This window comes from Ipomoea triloba, chromosome 7, assembly GCF_003576645.1.
Source record: "Ipomoea triloba cultivar NCNSP0323 chromosome 7, ASM357664v1".
Lineage (NCBI taxonomy): Eukaryota > Viridiplantae > Streptophyta > Magnoliopsida > Solanales > Convolvulaceae > Ipomoea > Ipomoea triloba.
The window spans coordinates 3,467,914-3,489,624 of NC_044922.1; the positions used below are offsets into that span (position 1 = coordinate 3,467,914).

Below are 21,711 nucleotides of genomic sequence, written 5' to 3' on the forward strand. Positions count from 1 at the left end.
TATGAATGATCTTCTGGATTTTATCCCTCCGCTTCTCTCTGCAGACGACAACCATTCTCTTAACTCGATTGTCACTCTCGAAGAAGTCAAAACTGCCATTTGGGGATTAGACCCAGATAGCACTGCTGGTCCAGATGGTTTTTCAGGATTCTTCTTTAGATGCTGCTGGGATATAATCAAAACGGATGTTTATAAAGCTGTTCTAGAATTTTTTGCAGGTGTACCAATACCCCAAGCAATCTCCAGTACACAAATTGTCCTCATTCCGAAGAACTCAAACCCCGAGACCTTTGCTGATTTCCGACCAATCTCTCTCTGCACCTTTGTAAGCAAGATCTTCACGCGCATCATAGCAACACGTTTGCGCAGCTTTCTCCCAAAACTAATTTCTCAAGAACAAGCTGGTTTTGTTAAAGGAAGATCAATTCAGGATAATATTCTTCTGGCTATGGAACTGATTCAATCAATCAACAAAAGATGTCGCGGTTGTAATGTAGCAATCAAACTTGATATGATGAAAGCTTTTGACCGTGTTGCATGGCCTTTCCTGCGTGCTCTTCTGCTCAAATTTGGTTTCTCTCCTACCTTTGTCAATTTGATTATGAATAATCTCGCTGCCACACGTTTTTCAATTCTCGTCAATGGAGTGAGTAGCGGTTTCTTCCAACCTTCAAGAGGAGTTAAACAAGGTGACCCTCTATCACCATTGCTGTTCATTTTGACATCAGAAGGTCTATCAAGAGCTTTAGTCAGAAAGATCGGAACCAACATTATTCAACCGTACAAGAGTTCCTCTCTGGCTTGTCCGATCATTTCTCATTTGGCCTTCGCAGACGATATCCTAATTTTTGCAAATGGTAGCCGCAAATCCTTACAGAATTTGAAATCCACCCTTCAAGGATATGAACATGCATCAGGGCAGAAAATTAACTTCTCCAAGAGTTTCTTTGTTACTTCTATTTTTGCCCCTGCTACCAGAATTAACACAATCTCTCGCGAGTTGGGTATGCAAAGATCCTCTACCCCTTTCAAATACCTTGGAATAAATTTATTCAAAGGAAGAAATAGATGCAGCTACTATCAATATATTCTTGATGGGATCGACAAGCGTTTGCAAGGCTGGCAAAGAAAGCTTCTTTCTCCTGGCGGCAGAATCACTCTTATAAAACATGTTCTCTCATCGATATCGCTCTACTCCTTGGCTTCCATTCAACTCCCTAAAGGAACAATCCATTCTATTGAACAAAGAATGGCCAACTTTTATTGGGGTTCTCACAATGGACGCAACAAACGACATTGGGCTTCCTGGTCCAAACTCTGCTTCCCAGAAACTGAAGGAGGACTGGGATTTAAATCTTTGTCGGCACTACAATCTACCTTTGCTGCAAAATTATGGTTTTTATACAGAAAAGGTGGTTCATTGTGGAGCGATTATATGAGAGCCCTGCACCCAAACCCGAACATACCATCCAGATATTCTGACTCAATCACTTGGCGCCGCATGAAATCAGTTTCCTCTACAGTAGATGACAACACAACTGTTCTTGCAAATGAAATAATCTGGAAACCTTCTTCCTCAGGAGCTTTCACCTTTAAGACAGCTTACAATCTTTTTCGACCTACAAGATGCATCACCTTGTCCTCAACACACATCTGGTCAAAAAATATTCCAAAAAAAATTTCAGTGTTCATGTGGAGACTACTTCACCGCCATCTCCCCTTCCCTGATCGTCTTCAAAATTTTGGTTTCCACCAACCATCAGTGTGCCCTTTCTGCTGGAACGAGAGTGCTTCCCTTGAACACTGTATGTGGAGCTGTTCATGCAGTTTGAAAATCTGGAACCACTATGCAGCACTTCTGGATATTAATTTTACACTAGTCTCCTCAGTACGATCTGCTTGCCATGTCTGGTGGTTAGCAGATCCACCGACAAGATCTGAAACAGGCTGGAGCAATGTTACAGCTACATTCCGAGATTTAATGCCCTGTTTCATTCTATGGATCTTATGGAAGAAATATAATACTTTGATTCATGATGGGGGACGTTTCTCCCATGATAGAATTATTCAAGAAGTGAAAAAGGAATGCTTTGATCTCTCCATTGCTCATCCCTTTCAGTCCACTAAATCCTCTGACCGAAGACTTATTGACGTTGGCTTGGTGGCTTTTTTCACTGCACCAAAACCAAAGAGGACTCTCTGGATTAAATGGCATCACCCTCCCTCTGGCAGATTGAAGCTCAACTCCGATGCCGCCTTCTCCTCGGTCTCATGTGGAGGTGGCGCTGTCCTTCGCAACTCTAATGGTGCCATTGTTGCTGCTTTATCCTTTCCCCTTTCAGCTACTTCTGCGCTGGAAGCCGAAGCACTTGCTCTCGACTTCGCCATGAGATGGTGTGATTTGGTTGCACGAAAACCAACTCTCATTGAGATTGATTCATCGGTTCTAGTCCATCTTATCCTTCATAATGATGCTCCGATTCCATGGAAGGTCCGTCAATCTGTTACCAATATCCGTCAATTGCTCTCTTCTTGGTCAGCTTCAGTCGCTCACTCCTATCGAGAAACAAACATGGTTGCAGACTCTTTAGCTAACTTTGGTTGCTCTCTGCTAGCTCCCTCTCTTTTTTTCACCCTCAACTCCTTACCACCCTCTGTTCTCACATTTCTCTTGTACGACTGGCGGGGTTTTTTTACCCCGAGAATAATTTTTTAAAAAAAATTTTTTTTTTTTAAAAAAAAAAAAAAAAAAAAAAAAAAAAAGGTAAGAATATATTTTATTAGAAATTGTATTACCATATTTTAATGTACAATTGTATTACGAATAGCAATTGTATTACAATATTACGCAAACTTTAATAGTATAGGAGTGTTTTGGGCGGGAAGTTAAAGTTGACGATTTTGTTTTCATTAATAGTATAGATTGCATTGCAGGGAAATATATGTACTGTATTATTATGATTAGTAATTTTAGTCTAGAATTGTATTATGAATATGAACTGTAGGGGATAATATATTTTATTAGGAATTGTATTACCATATTTTAATGTACAATTGTATTATCATATTTTACAATATTATGCAAACCTTAATAGTATAGGGGTGTTTTGGAGCGGGAAGTTAAAGTTGACGATTTTGTTTTTATTAATATATAGTATAGATATAGATATAGATTAATAATATATATTACATTGCAGAGAAATATATGTACTATATTATTAAGATTAGTAAATCTAATCTAGAATTATACTACGAATAGGAAAGTAAGGAAGATTATATTTTATTAGGAATTATATTGTCATAGTTTAATGTACTATTGTAATACGAATAGGAATTGTATTGCCATATATTTTACAATATTACGCAACCTTAATAGTATATGAAAGTTTTGGGCAGGAAGTTAAATTTGAAAATTTTGTTTTTATAGAATTATTATAGATTATAGATTTTATTTTTTATATTCAAAGATATAACTTTGGTGGTTTTCAAAACCGATGTCGTATTTCAAATCTAAAGATACAAGTATACAACGTTGGTTTTCCAAAACAAACTAATGCGGTAGTATTTTATAATTATTATTTTTATTATTTATAGACTAGAAGACAGTTTTTTTATAATTCTATAATTTTTTATTTTTTATTTTTTATTTTTAATATATAAAATCATTTTAAGTTAAAATGGTGGTTTGTAGTAAAAACAGTTGTCTTATTTTTAATAAGTTTTATTAATAAGTTCATATGCTCACAAAGTCAATTATTTTGAAATTTCATAAATTTTTTGCACCAAATTTTGATTTTTGAAAAAAAAAATATTTGAAGATTGATTTTTGAATAATTAGAAAATACGTGGGTATAACATATCTTTTCAACCATCCCGATAAATTCCCTTGGCGAACTAGAGCCAAAATGATATCCAGCTAAACAATTAGCCAATGAATATAATAATAAAATTATTTAAGCAAAAAAGTAGTTAAAAACTATGCATAGTACGTAAAGACTTAAATATATATAGGTATGAATATATAGCATAATAAAAATATAATAATTAATATGTAATTAAATATTCCTTATAGCGGAAGGAAACATCTAAAAATAAAAAAAAATAAAACTACAAAATATATCACCCACATATTTAAAACCACACAAAAATAGCTAAAGAAAAAGTAAGAAGCATTAGTTAACTACTTTTATGGGTATCAGTTTACTTAACAACACTATAAATGCCTTAACGTTAAGATCTTACATCAATCATCCAAAGTAAAAACAATAATACTAAAATCTACGCAACAACCATGAAAATGGATACAATAATTTATTGTGCCTTCACATTTGTATTATTCTTGTTGGCGCATATTGGGGAAAGTGCTGATATCAAAGTTCCTGCAAAAGCTGGTGCAGATGTTGGCCCGGTAAGTAATTTAAATAAACACTTCTAGGTTCATATATATCATCATATTTGATTATGAAAAAACAAAATTAATGGCGTAGGCATTGTTGACTGCTTGGAAAGAAGCATGTGCGGCTACAACTCCCAGTACCATTGTGATCCCAAAAGGCACATACCCAATGACCCAAGTTCTACTTGCGGGCCCATGCAAAGCCCCAATCGAGCTTAAAATTGAGGCTACTTTGAAGGCCCCTGCTAATCCTAATGATATGGACGGCAAAAAGGAATGGGTAACCGTTCAATACATGGATCATTTCACACTCTCTGGTGGTGGCACTCTTGATGGTCAAGGAAATGTACAAGTTTATGCTGCTAAAGACAAAGGTTTTAAAAGTAATAAGCTGCCAAATGTGAGTCCAAATTTATCCACTGTAATATTTGTATTTTATAAATATATAAAACAATTAAGAATATTTTTTTACGGATTCACTAACTAATTTTTTTTTTATACAGAATTTGAGCTTCAATTTCATGAAAAATTCTGTTATTCGAGACATAACAACTCTAAACAGTAAATTGTTCCACGTCAATGTTTTTGGTGGCAATAACTTAACGTTTGAAAAATTCACTATTAAAGCGCCAGCTGATAGCCCCAATACAGATGGAATTCATATTGCAAAAATAGTTGATGTTACAGTCAAAGATTCTGTTATAGGAACCGGAGACGATTGCATATCCATTGGGGATGGACTAGAAAACCTTCACATCACTGGTGTTACATGTGGGCCGGGACACGGCATCAGTGTGGGGAGCCTTGGCAAGACCCCTGGTGAAGAGCCTGTGAAGGGTGTCTTTGTTAAAGACTCTAAATTTATTGGTACAGATAACGGTGTTAGAATTAAAACATGGCCTAATTCTCATCCTGGAGTCGTGACTGATATTCATTATGAGAATATAGACATGGAAGATGTCAAAAACCCAATTGTGATTGATCAAGAATACTGCCCAAATAACGAATGCTCAAAACAGGTATATAACACACACATTACCTATTGTTCTAAGACTACCTTGATGATGGATGATTTTATTAAAACATAGCGTGTTTTGTTTTTATTTGTAGAAACCATCACTAGTAAAGATCAGCAAAGTAAGCTATAAGAACATAAAGGGTACTTCTGCAACAGAGGAAGCAGTGATCCTTGCTTGTAGCAGTGGGGTGCCATGTGAAGGAGTTGAAATTGGTGATATTAATTTGACCTTCAAAGGAGGAGCTGCAAAATCTCTTTGTTCAAATGTGAAACCTAAGCTTACCGGAAAGCAGGTTCCACCAGTGGAATGTGGCGCTGGTGGCGCTGGTGCTCCTAAGCCAGCTGCTGGTGCTCCAATTGCTGGTGCTCCTAAGCCAGCTTAATTAAAAAAAAAAATTACATTACTCGTATATTCTTCCGATCCATTACTAGAGGAGTTTTGTGAGTGTTTGAGTGGTCTTTTATTTTATTTTTTGTAATATTTCTTTTATGAAACTTGTAATTAGAAATAAGGAGTTATGTAACTTCCCCTGCGAATCAATTGAGAACTTATTTAGAATTTCCTTAATGACTACAATTGATTTATGATATATTACGTGTGGATGTTGTAACTCTTGATTTGCTTGATTCTAATTCAAATGTGAAGCCTGAGTCATCTTAATTAATTATTATTTAAAATGGTTCAACTATGTCATATATATAATTCCTAAATTTGTCTTCATGACCCTAAATGGTCGTCTTATTTTATTGTGTGTGACTTGCAAATGAAAAATTTTGTGTGAGTTTCATACCATATTAAGTATTGATAGAAATAAACAAGTATGTGTAGCTTGTGGCAAATTAAAGTCCATCCAATATGCTGCCCATGCATGATTGGTTTAAGCTAGGCTGCTTACTAAGACATGTATGTATAGTAGACATTTTTATAAAAAGCAGATTTTGATTTCAATCAATCCTTTATGAAAAATACTTGCCGTAAACTTTCCCTGCTAAGAATCAGCTGCGAATGTAATCAGAATATCCTTAATTACTACATGCAGTAAACTTTCAAATAAATTATAACCAAAGTTAAAATTAGAAATTAAATGAATTGATGTCATCTACATGTACATAAATTATAAATTATAAATTACTACATGTACACAAAGTATTCAATTATAAATTTCCTATTTGACTATTCAATTAAATGAAATGATGTTTTCTTGTTTACTTCTTATTTTAAGTTGTTGACATGTTGTACTAAGGTGGAAAATAAGTTTTTAAAATTTTTTATATTAGAACTAAGATCTAGACTAATTATTTAAATAAAATAATCCGTCCAACACAACTGTAGAATCATTTGAGATGAACTATAGCATCAATGCATTGTAGATCGCGGTCCACAATATAATAACGGATGACAAACAGTATTAATTCAAAATTGTAATTATTGGCCAGTAAAAACACACTGGTATTCAGTTCTGGTTTAATAAAATCGGTAATCAGAACTGTCGGTTCCAATTTCAAATCGGTGGATTCTGATTTCGAAGTGGAAAAATAAATAAATATAAGGTTTCAGTTCTGGTTTAATAAAATCGGTAATCAGAACTGTCGATTCCAATTTCAAATCGGTCGATTCTAATTTCGAAGTGGAAAAAAAAATAAATTATATTAATGGTTGAATTTTGACTATTACATCACTCAATGTTAAGAAATGCTGTTAGAAAACGCACCACAATGAAAATACACAAAAACACCAAAAACATATCACACACCCAAAATAGTGCACCATAACTCTCCTGCCCCTAATGGTGCATTTGCTAACACTGTGTAGTATATATTTGCATACCTAGTGGTGTGTTTTTTGGTGATGCGTACCTAATGATGCATATTTGTGTGGTTCATTTTTTAACATTGAGTGGTGTATATTTGTATACATAGTGGTGCGGCCGCACTAATTAACCGCATGTTAAGGGACGGCCACACCTAATTATGACCATATATATATATATATATATATATATATATATATATATATATATATATATATATATATGTATGTATGTATGTATGTATGTATGTATGTATGTATGTATGTATGTATGTATGTATGTATGTAAATATAATTTACAAAAAAAAAAAAAAAAAAAAAAAAGGTATGAACCTACGGTTGAAACTGAAACTGTTAGTTATATGTGGTAATCAGAATAAATCCAAAAACGATCGAGTAGACACCATTTGTAAATATTATAATGATAATTTTAAGTCAATGTTGGTAACATTAATATTAATATTAACAAATTATTTTTTTTTAAGTCTTAATCTATACTATTAATAAAAACAAAATCCTCCATTTTCACTTTCCCTCCAAAACACTCCTATCTGTACTACAATTTTAAATTAAAATGTGGTAATACAATTCCTAATAAAATATATTCTTTTTTACTTTCCTATCCGTATTACAATTATGAATTAAAATTACTAATCGTAATAATACAATACATATTCTTTTGTACAACGTAATCTATCTATACTATTAATAAAAAAAAACAACAATTGATCTTGTCATAACAAGCAAAACTATTGTAACAACATTTTGCCAACATAATAAACCTACCGTTGTGACTTTACTTGCCACTAATATCTAATTTGGAGCTATCATTTGTCACAAATAAATAACATAGTGTGACTATGACATTGTCACAATAAATTAACAAATTAATACAATATCATTCTTCACTAATCAATAATTTTTGAATCAACATATGGAGTATATCATAATGAATAATTAAAAGTAGAGTGACACTAATGTTGTCAAAATAAAATTAAATGTTGTTACATTTTAGCGACGGATGTTTTGTTGGTTAGCGACGGAAGGTTTGTCGTTAGATGTAGCGACAAAAAATTCTGTGGTTGTCCACTCACAAATTTCATCATCAAATTCGTCGTCGAAAGAAATTTAGCGACGGATTATTTTCGTTTAGTGACGGAAATGTTCGTCGCTAACATTAGCGACGAAAATAAATGTTTCGTAAAATTCTAGCGATGTGAGTTTTGTGACGGATGAATTCCATGCTAAACGCTTTAACGACAGATTTTCCTTATTTAGCGACGAAATTTGTTCGTCGCTATTTCCGTGTTTTTTTATAGTGCCATTTTCATATCATACAAAATTGAAATGAAAATTTTGTAAGATTAGAGGATTATACTACATACTGCATTATATGAGTGGAATAGTGCACTGAGGATATATTATAGGGAAAGGGAAAGCATGGTGACCATTTTAGGGTGAAATCGCTACTTTTAAAATAATTGAGAGGCTAATGCAGATACATGAACGATTTAGGAGGAAAAAAGGGGAGGGGGGGAGCGCAATTCTCTCTTTAAAATAATAATCAATATTTATTTAAGTCATACCAATAGATAAAATAATTTACAAATTAAAACTATTTAAATAAGGTTTTAGAAAGAATCAGTATTTATGTAGTTAATTATATTTACAGATCTAATAAGAGCCAATAAAGTTAGCCTTGATGGGAACTAAAAAAATGTTTGTGTAATTGTTTGTTTACAGTATATATTCAACGCATATGAGAAACTATGCCTATTATCATTGTCTTTTTGAAAAGGAGGATTTTGGTTCTGTTTTTGAATGTGCACTAAGTCAAGGCACTAAAATTGCAGTGAAGCACACCAGGAGACTAAATTAATTAAATCAAGAATTCATTTCTGGCGGAAGTGACAACAAGAGAAAACATGGATCACACTGATTAATAGGGATTTGTGTTGCAAAAATTATGATTGGGTACATACTATCTAATGAGGGTGTTTCCCTCTAAAATTACTATTGCACCAGTTAATTTTATGAAAAATTATGTCACAGGTCATAGTTATGAATTCTTGAAATATTTACTTTAATGAAAAATTTGATAATTTTGTATTAATATACACCAGGATACTTTGATAAATTCTGAAACACTAATTTAAAAATACACATTGGACATTTGACTATTCGCACAATACACGTGTGGTAACTAGTTAACTAATAAGACCCTTCATTTTACAAAGTGAACCACTGGCATACATATTCATCTTTAGTATATTACAAATTTATTTATTCAATGTTCATTTTCAATATACATCCTACTTAACAATGAACCTTTTGTACATTACAAATGAATATTTAGTATCTTAAAAATAAACTTTGAATATACTAAAAATGAACACATTGGTTCCGGTACGTACACAGTATAGTTTGTCCACGGAAGTCAGCAACAACTGATCGGTGAGAGCGGTTCTTTGAAAGAGACATTAAACTTTAAGATAGTGACCGATGAATAACGTTAGTTCCTGCGACGAAATTATGGTTTGTTGGCAATATGGATGATCTTTACATCATCAGATTGAATTCTCAGTTGTTGGGGAAGGAAAGTAAGATCCTTTAAATAAAAAATATTTCAAATGCACATGTGATGAATAAAATATGTGTTCAAACATATAGAAATTTTAATTTTAATTAATTATTTAATAGTTGAAATAGATTTTAGTAAAAAAATAATCTCTTCGTAAATAGAAATCATAATCAAAATAAGTAAAATAATTAATTATAAATATAAATAAATATACAAACTAATATTGTACACATAACCAACTAAAAATAAGTTTATAAACCTTGTTTTACTAGCAGCAACAACAGGGTTCGAATTCTATCACTAGCGTACAAGCATTTGGAGGTCTATAGACCAGCGACGAAGAACTTTTAAGTTTGAGGTTTAAACTTATATACGATGTCATTTTACTAAGAGTACGTACAATTAGACATGAGTGACCTTTTGAACAATATAATATATAAATATAAATGTGCAATCCAACTATTGGCTTAGCCTTTTAATTGAAATAAAACACATGCCTTAATTGATTTTACCCAAAGCATAACTTCAAATTAAATAGTCCGTAAATCAAAGAAAATCCTTTATTACTTTCAGAAAATAGTCAAACTTATAAATTGCCTTAAACTTCTAACTGCAGACACACAGCTTAATGCAATCAGAATAAAATTTAATTAGTTAAAAGGGAAAATGATACTTGCATTTCCTATTATATTTCAGAATAGTGAGTTTATCAACTTTTTAAAGTTAATGCTAAAAGCTCTGCATTTATTGCAACAATTTTTTTCTCATCAAACCTTGTGGTCCCATCTGATTAATTTAAGATTGGACTTAAAAGTGTTCAAAAAAAAAAAGTTGAAACATTATAATTAGGCCAAATAATATTCGAAACAAAATTTGGGTACAAATAATTTGGAGAAAATTGTATTTTCCTCTTAAAAAGGCATTAAAAACACCCTGCCCGCTCTTCGCTACAAGACTACGTACAATTAGTTCGCATGGGCAGCTCAGTTGGTCACAATGGTAAGGTGTAAAAATAATTATCCGGGATCGAGTCTCGGATAGTATAAGAGCAACCTCTCAAAGTGAAGGAAATTCCTTATGCACAGTAAACAAAGGTTTAACCTCTGTGTTCAGCTGAGTTACATCCTCTCAGATACTTTGTCGGGCCGGGGCATGGGGCCCTTGAGGTTGGGGATTCAACCTTTTGGGAACAATAGCAAGAGTACGTACAATTAAATGCTCCGAAATGAATTATTCAAGTGAATGAAGCATGATTCTTTTATTTAAAGGTCGTAATTCAATTGTTGTCAATACCTTCTCAGTCAAGTTTGTCACACAGGATCTTCCTAGTGCGATTTATCCCTTCTATAGTTTTCCTCATCATCCAAAAAACAAAATACAAAATACAATTAAATACCTACAAATTTGGTTTATTTACTTAAAGATTAAACTCAGATGAAGTCATATCATTTGTAAACAGATTTGATGCAAGTAATTAACATTATCTCATACGGTATGGATTGGCAGAATAAGAATTTATTATTACACAAATTAAACAATGGAATATCTCAAAAGTGACCCCTCAACAACTGCCTTTTGCAGTAATTATGAAGTAAAAGAATAACATCAGGAGAGGTGCATGGCAGCTTCCATTTCCTTTTCAAACATAATCCAAGTACCCCACAACTTGCAATTGGAAGTTAAGCAACAAGTATACCAACCATTTTTATTTTCTTATCCTTCAAGTGAGAAGTTCAGGTGGTTGAAGTATTTTTCAAAAGTAAACCAATATTTTTTTATATATACCTTAATTAGGTATCCCAACTTAACACCAGAGTCGCTGGACGAGGTAAATTGTGAGCCCGTCAGTCTCTAAATTCTCACTTCTAACCTATACACTTTACACACAGTGAGTCTTCATCTCCTCTGATCGGTCTAGGTTTTTCGATGCATCTGAAGCAAGACTTTAAAATAATCAGTCGAACCAACTAAGCTAGCCTGTGGGGACTGGGGAAATCATATGCTTTATACATACTCCAATGCAGGATCCTCATACGTGCTTATACCCTCCAGTTTCTGTACTAAAACACATTTATGCTTCCATCTGAACCCCAGACAAGTATCTGAAGCTGTGTACTGGTTCTTTTAATTTTCTCCTGAATTGACCATTTCTTGATAAAAAGAATAGCTGTATCTATTTCAAGAAGAAGAAGAAGAGGAGGAGAAGTTATCATGCCTTTTGGTCTGGTTGCAGCTTGGAACAAGCGCAGGAGGAGCAAGTCTGATGATCAGAGTAATCCCTGTATGTTTTCTTCTTCCTGTCATCTTTAAATTCTTTGTGGTACCATGATGTTTTTTTTTTGAGTACTTAGGAAAACATGCATCCATTACTTGAGAGTGTACACTGAGTAAATCTTACTGTAATTCTAACGGATCACATGGAGGTAAACCAATTTAGATTGTCCATAGCTAACAGGCTTAAATCAAAAAGGCCAATAAGTTATGGTGTGCTTTTTTTTTTGAGTGACGAGGAAAATTTGCAGCTAAGAATGTGCAATGGGTGAATCCCGCCTTGTGACCCTGACCAGCAAAGGAGATAAACTGACCTAAGTTGTCCATAGTTGACAGACACACAGACCAAGAAGGCGAATGGGCCATGATGTTTTGGTTCCTGCTTTACTGGACTCATGTGGTTGTTGTTGTTGTCAGGGGTTTATAAACCTGCAGAATGTTGGCTAAATGAAGAGCAGAACCCACCAGCAAAACGGCGCCAAGGATCATCAGTTTTCACTCTCAAAGAAATGGAGGAGGCCACGAATTCGTTCCGGGACGAAAACCTGGTGGGGAAAGGAGGATTTGGTCGCGTATACAAGGGGACGCTCCGGTCTGGAGAGGTATATATGTATAAAGAATGGTCAAGATATATAGTTATATATACATCAGTGAACTATCTGATAGTGCAGTAGTTGTGGTTTGGGATTTGAATTGAAGGTTGTGGCAGTGAAGAAGATGGACTTACCATTGTCCAAAGAAGCAGAAGGGGAGAGAGAATTTAGGGTGGAGGTAGATATCTTGAGCAGACTGGACCATCCCAATCTGGTGTCTTTAATAGGCTACTGTGCAGATGGGAAGCAAAGGTTTCTGGTTTATGAATATATGCACAAAGGGAACCTCCAAGATCACTTAAATGGTTGGTTTGTTTGTTTTTTTTTTTTTGAGTACTACTGACTCGGTTACAATGTAGTATCTGTTCATAAATTACTTTCTCAACCTACTGAAGCACAAAGAGTCAGCATCACCTCCACTGAGGCTCGAACCTGCCCCCTCTAACATGGGGTGCAACCAAATGCCACTAACGGATGCCACTAGACCACAAGGCCATTAGCAAATGGTTGGTTTGTTAATTTAACCCAGTTTAACCCATATTTTAGACGGACTGAGTTGGAGAATTAACAATATAATTTTAAAAAATAAATAAACGGGCTGGCGGGTCAGCCCCGTCAACCCATCCAACACGGGTTGAGTTAAAAAAATCCCTACACGTGAAAAAACGGAACGTTTTCGGATGAACCCGTTTTGACAGCTTTAACTAAATCCACTATTAACCTATAATGAAAAGTGCAATTTCTCCCTAATTTAACCATGTTCACTGGCTTTAGTTCTGCATTTCACTCCTAGTTTTATAACAATCTGTACTGCAGGAATTGGAGAGGTGAAGATGGAGTGGCCCTTGAGGCTAAAGGTGGCTCTTGGGGCAGCAAGAGGACTTGCATATCTCCATTCAAGTTCTGCTGTTGGGATTCCTATAGTTCACAGGGACTTCAAATCTACCAACATTCTTTTGAGCACCAAATATGAAGCTAAGGTTAATCCCATTTTTTTTTTTTTGTCTAGGGCATGATTAATTCCATATTCTGGCATTTAAATTAATTAGATCTCGAGTAAAGATTTTACTGTCACTATTTTCTGGTTGTGTAGATATCAGATTTTGGGCTTGCAAAGTTGATGCCAGAAGGCCAGGAAACTTGTGTTACTGCCAGAGTGCTTGGTACTTTTGGCTATTTTGATCCCGAGTATACATTGGTACGACTTGAATTGTATCTTGACTGATTTAATTCAACTTAAGTTCCCTTGACCATAGTGTTTTTTCAAATTAAAGTTTCAAAAACCAACTGTAACGGTTTTTACTGTTAGAGAACTTTTTATATTTAATACTCTATTACCCAATATGTTAGTTGAAACATAACACTAGATAAAATTAACTCCATTTAAGTTTTAAGATTCCAAGTTTATAGCTGTTTGGAGTTTGTTCACTTGGAAATTTGGTCTACTTTTGCAACAGACAGGAAAACTCACTTTACAGAGTGATGTATATGCATTTGGGGTTGTCATGCTTGAGCTTCTGACTGGGCGCAGGGCAGTTGACCTCAATCTTGGGCCAAATGATCAAAATCTGGTGTTACAGGTAATGACAGTTGATCCACCATAGCATTAGCATATCCTAGATCATGACTAAACCAGTCCTATAAACTAATACCGTAGAATATCTTAGACAGAGCTATCAAAATAGGTTGGGCCTACCAACTTAATCCGACCCACCAAGGGCGGTTAGGTCAGGGTCGGTGTTAGTATCCCGTTAAGAGGCGAGCCTAAATGGTCCAAACCACAGTGAATTGGTTGGGCTCATAATTTCCAAGCCCACCTTATCAAGTTATCAGAATGGGCAAATTATTCTGTGGACCCGAGTCCAAAATACACCATTTACATGCTGAATATTCACAATTTATATACTGAACGTTTAGTATTCTCAAAAAATATACTGAATGTTTAGTGTTTACAACTGAATTGTGAACATTCAGTAGGTAAATGGACACGGGTCCACCCAGGTCCATGGTATAACTATTGACAAAATGACAAGCTATTGGCCAAAACACCCAGCCTATTTTGACAGTTCTAATTCCAAGTCGTTACTCAATTTAAAAAACGAGGTGACTAAGGAATCTTTGTGACTGCCATAGGTGAGGCACATTTTGAATGACAAGAGGAAACTGAGGAAAGTGATAGACCCAGAGATGAGCAGAAGCTCATACACAATGGAGTCCATCACCATGTTTGCAAACCTAGCATCTCGATGCGTCCGGACCGATAGTAGTGAGAGACCATCAATGGAGGAATGTGTGAAAGAACTTCAACTGATTCTCTACACAAACACAAGAGGGCTGGGAATGACTATGCATGCATTCAGAATGATCTGAGAGTAACATCAATGTTGAAATGGATGTTTCCAATAGCAGGGATTCCCAGGTCAGAAATTTTATAATACTGGACTCTGGAGTAGCAACCATGCAAGAATAATACTGTAAAGTCCTTCATATCAACAGGAAGAAGATGAGTTTCTTGATAATTTAATGGTTCCCAAAATGTCTAGATCAATAGTGGTGATAATTCTCATGAACTTATTATTGCTTTCCACTCTTCAAGGCCATTATTGCAATTGAAATATACCATTGGAGATATCTTTCTTGCCTTTTGTTTGGGTTCGAAAAGATGTAAATCAGTGCATACATTTGGTTGTACTTGTTTGATTTGAATTCTCCTTCTAGGATGGAGAATAATAAAGGAATTTTTTTAAGATTCTTAATTTGGTATGGTTTTATATATTGAAAAGCCTACAAGAACAATATTACCATCTACCACCTAATAGCTTCAAAAAACAATCCTTGTCAAACCACACATCAATTTACTGATCTATAAGCCACATACAAAGTAACTCTTAATTTTAAGAAATTGACATAAATCTAATGACAATAATAATACTATAGAACAACAAAATTTTGAGATAGTAGCGGGAAGCCCAAGGTTCGTCTCAGGTTTGGGACTTCGATTAGAGCAACAAGCATTGTGAGAACTCCCCACTCAATAACTTTGATAAATAATGAATCCAGCTATTTTTGAAGATTTGACTCACTTTAGCAATTTAACTTGATCAACCTGGTAAAATAAATGTTTGGTCATTGTTAGATTAGCATATAACAGATAACCATCAATCTGCTAAATTTAAATTTTAAAAAGCTACTTTAAGTAAAGTTTTGCAATATAAGTTTTTTAAAATTTAGCAAATTGATGGCTATACATTTATATACACCTATTGCATATGGATATGTCATCGTACTATGAACAAATTAGGGGAAAAAAAAAATATAAATAATATCAAATATGTATATTATTTTTTATTTAATTTTCTAAAATGAAAGTTAGCAAATAAGGTTCCCAAAATACTCTTTCAGCACAAGCAAATGCATTGGAGATCACAATGTTAACCATTGTCATTATCCAAAGTGTGCTATAATTATCCCAAAACTTATAGCACATAAGCAAGCACTGAACCAGAAATGATTTCAAGTGCCATGCCACTTCAAACAACAGAAGACATTTTCGCACTCAGTAATTAAATATGATCATTTACCTATAAATCTGCAAAGAAATTGCTTGAACTACTTGTGCTTTGCCCTTTACTTGTGGTTTTAGTCTTCTTTCCTGCAAAGAGTGCAGCAGTATTTGAATTAGGAAGCAAGGGTAGCAAAAGTTAGGATTAACCGATTAACCAGCTACAATAGTTGGCTAGTATGGAGAAGATAGGCAAAAAAATAAATAAATAAATAAATAATAAAAAATCCTAAGGTGCGTGACATTCAGAGTTGGGAGCATTTTCCTTAATAATGCTGTAAGAGTGATGTCCGCCTATTCAACTATTCCAATTTGAGAACACCTTAATAATTTTAATTACAAGTATCCAACAACAACCGCAGTGGTCAGAAAATAAGATAATTCAGCTAAAATAATCAACTTGTGTATGTAAAACAATTATATTTACTTTTAGTAACTGCCTAAATATGCCTTGAATGTGACATAAATATGTAATATAAATAAGACCTTTGGATGATTTTGGAATACTATCATCAATCTCCATTTCATCACTATCACTATCACTATCTGCTTCAGCTGCCTGATTCGTGGCATCTCCAGAACTTGACAGTATTTCATCCAAATCCCACAGCTGTATACAAATGAGAATAGTGTGAGAGATAGGTAGGGAGAAGGAAATACAAATTCATTTGACAAGCATATAGAAATCACCAATAACATAAAAAAACAGAGACGCATGGACCTTCAATGTCTGATCATGTGATATGCTCCCAAGAAACTTTTTATCATAAGAGAAAGCTGCAATATTGAATAACAGAAGTTACAAATACTAATTTGGCTCAACCGCTCAAGTCCAAGTTATCAGAAAAATATTTGACCAAATGGAGACAAACAAATGCTAGTAGATGTCACTGACACAAATAAACACCTAACCAAGGTTAGAGACCAGTTCAATCTCAAAACTTAACATAGAATGTAAGATCTAAATGAGCTCATACCGAGACGCTCAACAGGATATTCTGAATGTTCGGCAATTGGCTGAATTACTCTGTTTGGTAATATTCCCACCAAACTAAAGAGAAAATAAGAGGATAATAAATAACAGTTTAATATAGACATGTAGAACTGGCAATTCAAACATGTCAAACAGGCCGCACCTGATAAGTCCATTCTCAGATCCAGTGATTACTCTATCTTCATCAAGCTTCACAATACGAACAATTGGAAATTATTGGATTTCGAATATAGAATCAGTTACTGATTACTCAGTAATTTGTTAAATCCGAATCCTTATTATAGACTACTAACGGAAAACACTCACTTTCAACAGTGCATCCACCGAGTTTGGTGACAAATCGACAAACCGATCACTGGAAAATAAAAGCCAGGAAAATTATAATGAGTTCAAACAAGTTCAACAATTAGATGAGACATCCAATATTTCCAGTCTAATTCACTTATTCTTCCTGAAGATGAAATACCTGCAATCCTTGAAGAAGCCCCAGGAGTACAATAACAGAGTTCCACCCTGAGTCCCACATATAACTTTTCTACCATTCTGATGAGAAAGAGAGTTGTATTATTAAATACGGGCAATTATTTAAACAGCCTGCTACTCTGACATGATTGGAATGTTAAAGCCAAAAACAAAACATGAAATAATATAATCAACAAAAAGATATCTACCTTCATAATCACAACAGAAAGCAACTCATCTTCAGAAAACTCTGACTGAGTTTGAACCTAAGAGGTAAGATTTAAAAAAAAATTTAATAATAATAATAATATTATTATAATAAATAAATAAAATTCTCATGCAAATTCAGAACTAAAACTCCATGTAAAAACCTTTTAAAGTCAGCAAAGGATGCATCATTATTCATGTCGTACACATCTTTAAATCTTTCGAATTGGATCATTACATATTTTACACACGATAGTAGGTGTTGTACTGGAGTTATTGATTAAAAGCATCTTTATCCAACCAAATATAATGTAAAAGCAATGACTCATTTAAATCATTAGAGATAGCATCATCTTATCAATGTAATTGGGGAATTAGCACCTGGGTACCCGATACCCACATATATGGATAAAAAGTGAAATGCAGAAATCCAATTATTACCTTATTGCTCCGTAAGTTGCAGACAGAGAGAGTCCCATCACCACTGAGATTTAAAATTATTAAAATAAATAAATAAATAAAATTAAAAAAAAAAAAAAAAGGATCATCAAAGTCGAATAAAAACAACTATAGCGTTCCAATTTAAAAAATGAAGATTTGCTGACTGAGAGACTTGAAGCTCAAGAACAGACAAATATCACAAAAAAGCACATGAAGACAATTATCTAGGGAAAAATAGCCAGTTGTTCTAGAACCATATGCAAAAAGTTGGAAAATTGTGATCATATTATATAATAAATAAAGCACATTTTACCCTCTCCCCTCTATCTGAACAGTGACCTCTCATTATAGCACTATAGTTGACCAAACAAACACAATAAGTTAATATAATTAATCAAAGAAGATTTTAAAATGATACATAAACTGCATCAGGTCCATAGGGGCATCTTATCAACTTTGTGGGAGTTGGCAACTAACCACCAGGCCCCGTAACAAAAGGAATGTGGCATTGTTTATTATTCATCCTTATATGGTAACCACTTTAGAAGAATTAACTGCGCCTGACCAGACCTATCATGACTATGCCTATCAATTGATTTATCTGTCACTACCTGTGGCACTGAAACTAAAGCCAAAGTTAATAAATAAGGTGTCCCCTAAAATCAGGTCAAAATATAATGCTAAATAACAGGTGCACTAGAAACCTTTAGAAATGTGTCATGACTGAGAAAGAGAGAAAAGGAGCATTGGTCATTATTACCTTGTCGCAAGTAATTTCATGGAATCACGTGCGAAATTAATATCTGAAATGTATTCTTCATGGACATGAAAAGAATTGCAGCACGAATTTTGTCGAGTATCCCACACCTATATGATGGTGAAATTATAAATTATAACTAAAATTTCACTTTAACTTGATAAGTTAAAAACACTCAGCAACTGTAATCTTATGCTTCAAAGGTAGAAACAGAAGCAGAAAACAAGAAAGAGAGGTATGCAAATGAAAAGCACAAAGATAGTTTTGCTTATCCTAAGAGAACAAGGGGGATTACAAGCATACTGTATAGGAAAGGATACTAATAATAGACTAGACAAATAGGCAGTCAACATCCTTTGAGCATTATACTGCATTAAAGTTAAAAAAACAATTGCGCTGCTAAAATAATCAAATAAATTGGATAAATGGGCACAGTTCAACAAAGACTCAACAAACTGTTAATACACAGCACTCACATGCAATCATATATTCATATCATATCTTATAAGCTTCACTTGGCAGTCAACATCCTTCACACAGAACATTGCATTAAAGTTAGAGATGGATGTGCTGCTAAAATATTTAAATGAACTTGATAAATGAAGACAACTCAAAGAACACTCAACAAACTACTAACTCACAGCATTCACCTACCATCATATCTGATAACCAAAAAAAAACACAATGTCTAGTTGTTCTGGATTTTAAAATTTTAGTTTTCTAATTGTTTCAATGTGAGTGTATTCAAAATTGACCTTTACACAACCCTCATCATCCCCAGAGGCAACGGTTGACTCCGTTAAATTGACAATTCGATTAACAGCAGCCCTGCATCCATAGGGAAAAACCAATATGAAAGCTCAAGTAAATACCATTATAACACTTATTCACTAGGCATCAGCTCTAAATTTCTATAACCCACCCATGACAATTCTCCACACGAGCAACTTCTGATCCAGTTTCAACATCAGTAGCAAGGATAGAACAATCTGGTGATCCCGTTATGATTGCTGAACACCCATTTTTAAAAAGTAAAAAAAAAAAGAGGCTTAGTATTTATTATCACAATTGGCACGAAAACAAGGGGGGTAACAAGTAAAGTAGCATAATTACTCCGTCCATCATTGATGAATCTGACCGCTCTGCAGGATTCAGTATGTGCACGTACCGCGAACAGCCTATAATTCATATAACAAAAAATCAAAATCCTCTCAAATAAGTAAAATAAATCCGCAAAAAGATATGATACAACTGTATAGTATATGCACGATACACGTTCTTTCATCGTACCTTTTAGGTTGAGAATCCGCGGTGTAACGATGTCTGCATTAAGTAATTCAGCGGATTAGTTTATCTCTTTTGCCTTCTCAGGAATCAATTTAGTAAAGAACTACTTACAGAAGAAGGTCACCAGTGATTAGACCAGTAGCGACAAGATGATCAGACGGATGAAAATCAAGGTCGAACGGGAGCTTTTCTAAATCTATCTCCACCGCAGCCATTGTTGTGCTCCGAGAGGTTTTGCTAGGGTTTTTGCAAATATTTACAATGGCTGATGGCCCGATGTTATGTTGCCGTGTCGTGTGCCCGTGTGTTCAGGATGACTATGCTTTGCAGTTTGCACATTGTATTTTAGTAACCAAAAAAAACCATAAGAAATATATTTTATTTTATACTCCGTAATAATTAATATACTAAAATTAATTTTAATTAATATATATATATATATATTGATATAATAATAAAAGAAGGGACAATCTAATTATTGCATGGACCAAAAATAAAAAGTACATTATTTTTGTACTGAAGTCAGTACAAAAATAATGTACTTTTTATTTTTGGTCCATACAATTGTGTTGACCATGGTCCATGCAATAATGATTGGAAAGGACGGCCATACAAAAAAAGATTGAGAGTTAGTATGACACACAGGCCCAAAAGAACAAGGCATGCAGGCCATTGATGAAAAACAAGAACTACACGCAAATAGGCTGGTGAAATGAAGTGTCACCATAACCAATAGCAACCGAACACATCAGCATGTACCCTACCGGGGATTAGCTACTATTGACTAGCGTCAAGCCTGGTTAGACCAACAAATTTGATGAATTTTACTCAACCACTGTTCAAACTCGGACCAATGTGCAATTTCTTACCCAAACACCAACATTGAGGCTTGGCCTGTTCAAAGAGAAGCCCACAAGGGCCAAACCAATAAAGCACCCATATCATACTTATCTCATAAGGGCAAAAGGAAATAAATAGAAGCATGCAAATAATTATAATAATAATAATAAACATGCACACCTCAAATAAATAAACAAATAAATAAATGAAAGTAATAAATAGGAGACACGAAAGAAAGGCAGGCTCCCACTGTAACTCCAATCCTACCCGAAACTCGAAAGAGGTTCAGCTACTATTGGTAAGCAACAAGCTTGATTAGGTCAACGGATTTGATGAATTCTGCTCGGTCACCATTCAGCCCGAACTAGATGCTTCTTGTACTGCTCACACTTGCGTTGTTGAGGCTAAACTTGACATAAAATCAAGCCATCATTGCATCCAAAACAAGCAACTAGCAATACTAACTCTTTTTCTCTTTTTTTTTTTTTCTTT

At 34.2% G+C, this 21,711-nt stretch overlaps 3 protein-coding genes across 3 annotated transcripts; 2 read left to right on the top strand and 1 right to left on the bottom strand.

Moving 5' to 3' along the window:
- The first annotated feature begins 4,271 nt into the window (after window positions 1–4,271).
- On the top strand, window positions 4,272–5,985 carry LOC116026277 (polygalacturonase-like). The gene is made up of 4 exons (XM_031267756.1): window positions 4,272–4,408; window positions 4,488–4,796; window positions 4,900–5,415; window positions 5,507–5,985. The coding sequence occupies exons 1-4, from the start codon at window positions 4,292–4,294 to the stop codon at window positions 5,795–5,797; spliced, it is 1,233 nt and encodes a 410-aa protein (XP_031123616.1). The 5' UTR covers window positions 4,272–4,291; the 3' UTR covers window positions 5,798–5,985.
- A 5,661-nt stretch (window positions 5,986–11,646) lies between these two features.
- On the top strand, window positions 11,647–15,300 carry LOC116025723 (probable serine/threonine-protein kinase PBL28). Its single transcript, XM_031267057.1, has 7 exons — window positions 11,647–12,086; window positions 12,494–12,678; window positions 12,776–12,974; window positions 13,486–13,649; window positions 13,763–13,867; window positions 14,127–14,249; window positions 14,803–15,300. Exons 1-7 carry the CDS (start codon window positions 12,017–12,019, stop codon window positions 15,037–15,039), a joined length of 1,083 nt encoding a protein of 360 aa, XP_031122917.1. The 5' UTR covers window positions 11,647–12,016; the 3' UTR covers window positions 15,040–15,300.
- A 107-nt stretch (window positions 15,301–15,407) lies between these two features.
- On the bottom strand, window positions 15,408–20,697 carry LOC116025724 (WD repeat-containing protein 55). Its single transcript, XM_031267058.1, has 16 exons — window positions 20,491–20,697; window positions 20,383–20,415; window positions 20,206–20,270; window positions 20,015–20,102; window positions 19,848–19,920; window positions 19,096–19,202; window positions 18,336–18,378; window positions 17,897–17,953; window positions 17,692–17,768; window positions 17,532–17,580; window positions 17,368–17,414; window positions 17,209–17,282; window positions 16,953–17,008; window positions 16,718–16,841; window positions 16,251–16,321; window positions 15,408–15,775 (listed from the first exon to the last, which is right to left on the bottom strand). The coding sequence occupies exons 1-15, from the start codon at window positions 20,592–20,594 to the stop codon at window positions 16,251–16,253; spliced, it is 1,068 nt and encodes a 355-aa protein (XP_031122918.1). The 5' UTR covers window positions 20,595–20,697; the 3' UTR covers window positions 15,408–15,775.
- Between the last annotated feature and the right edge of the window lie 1,014 nt (window positions 20,698–21,711).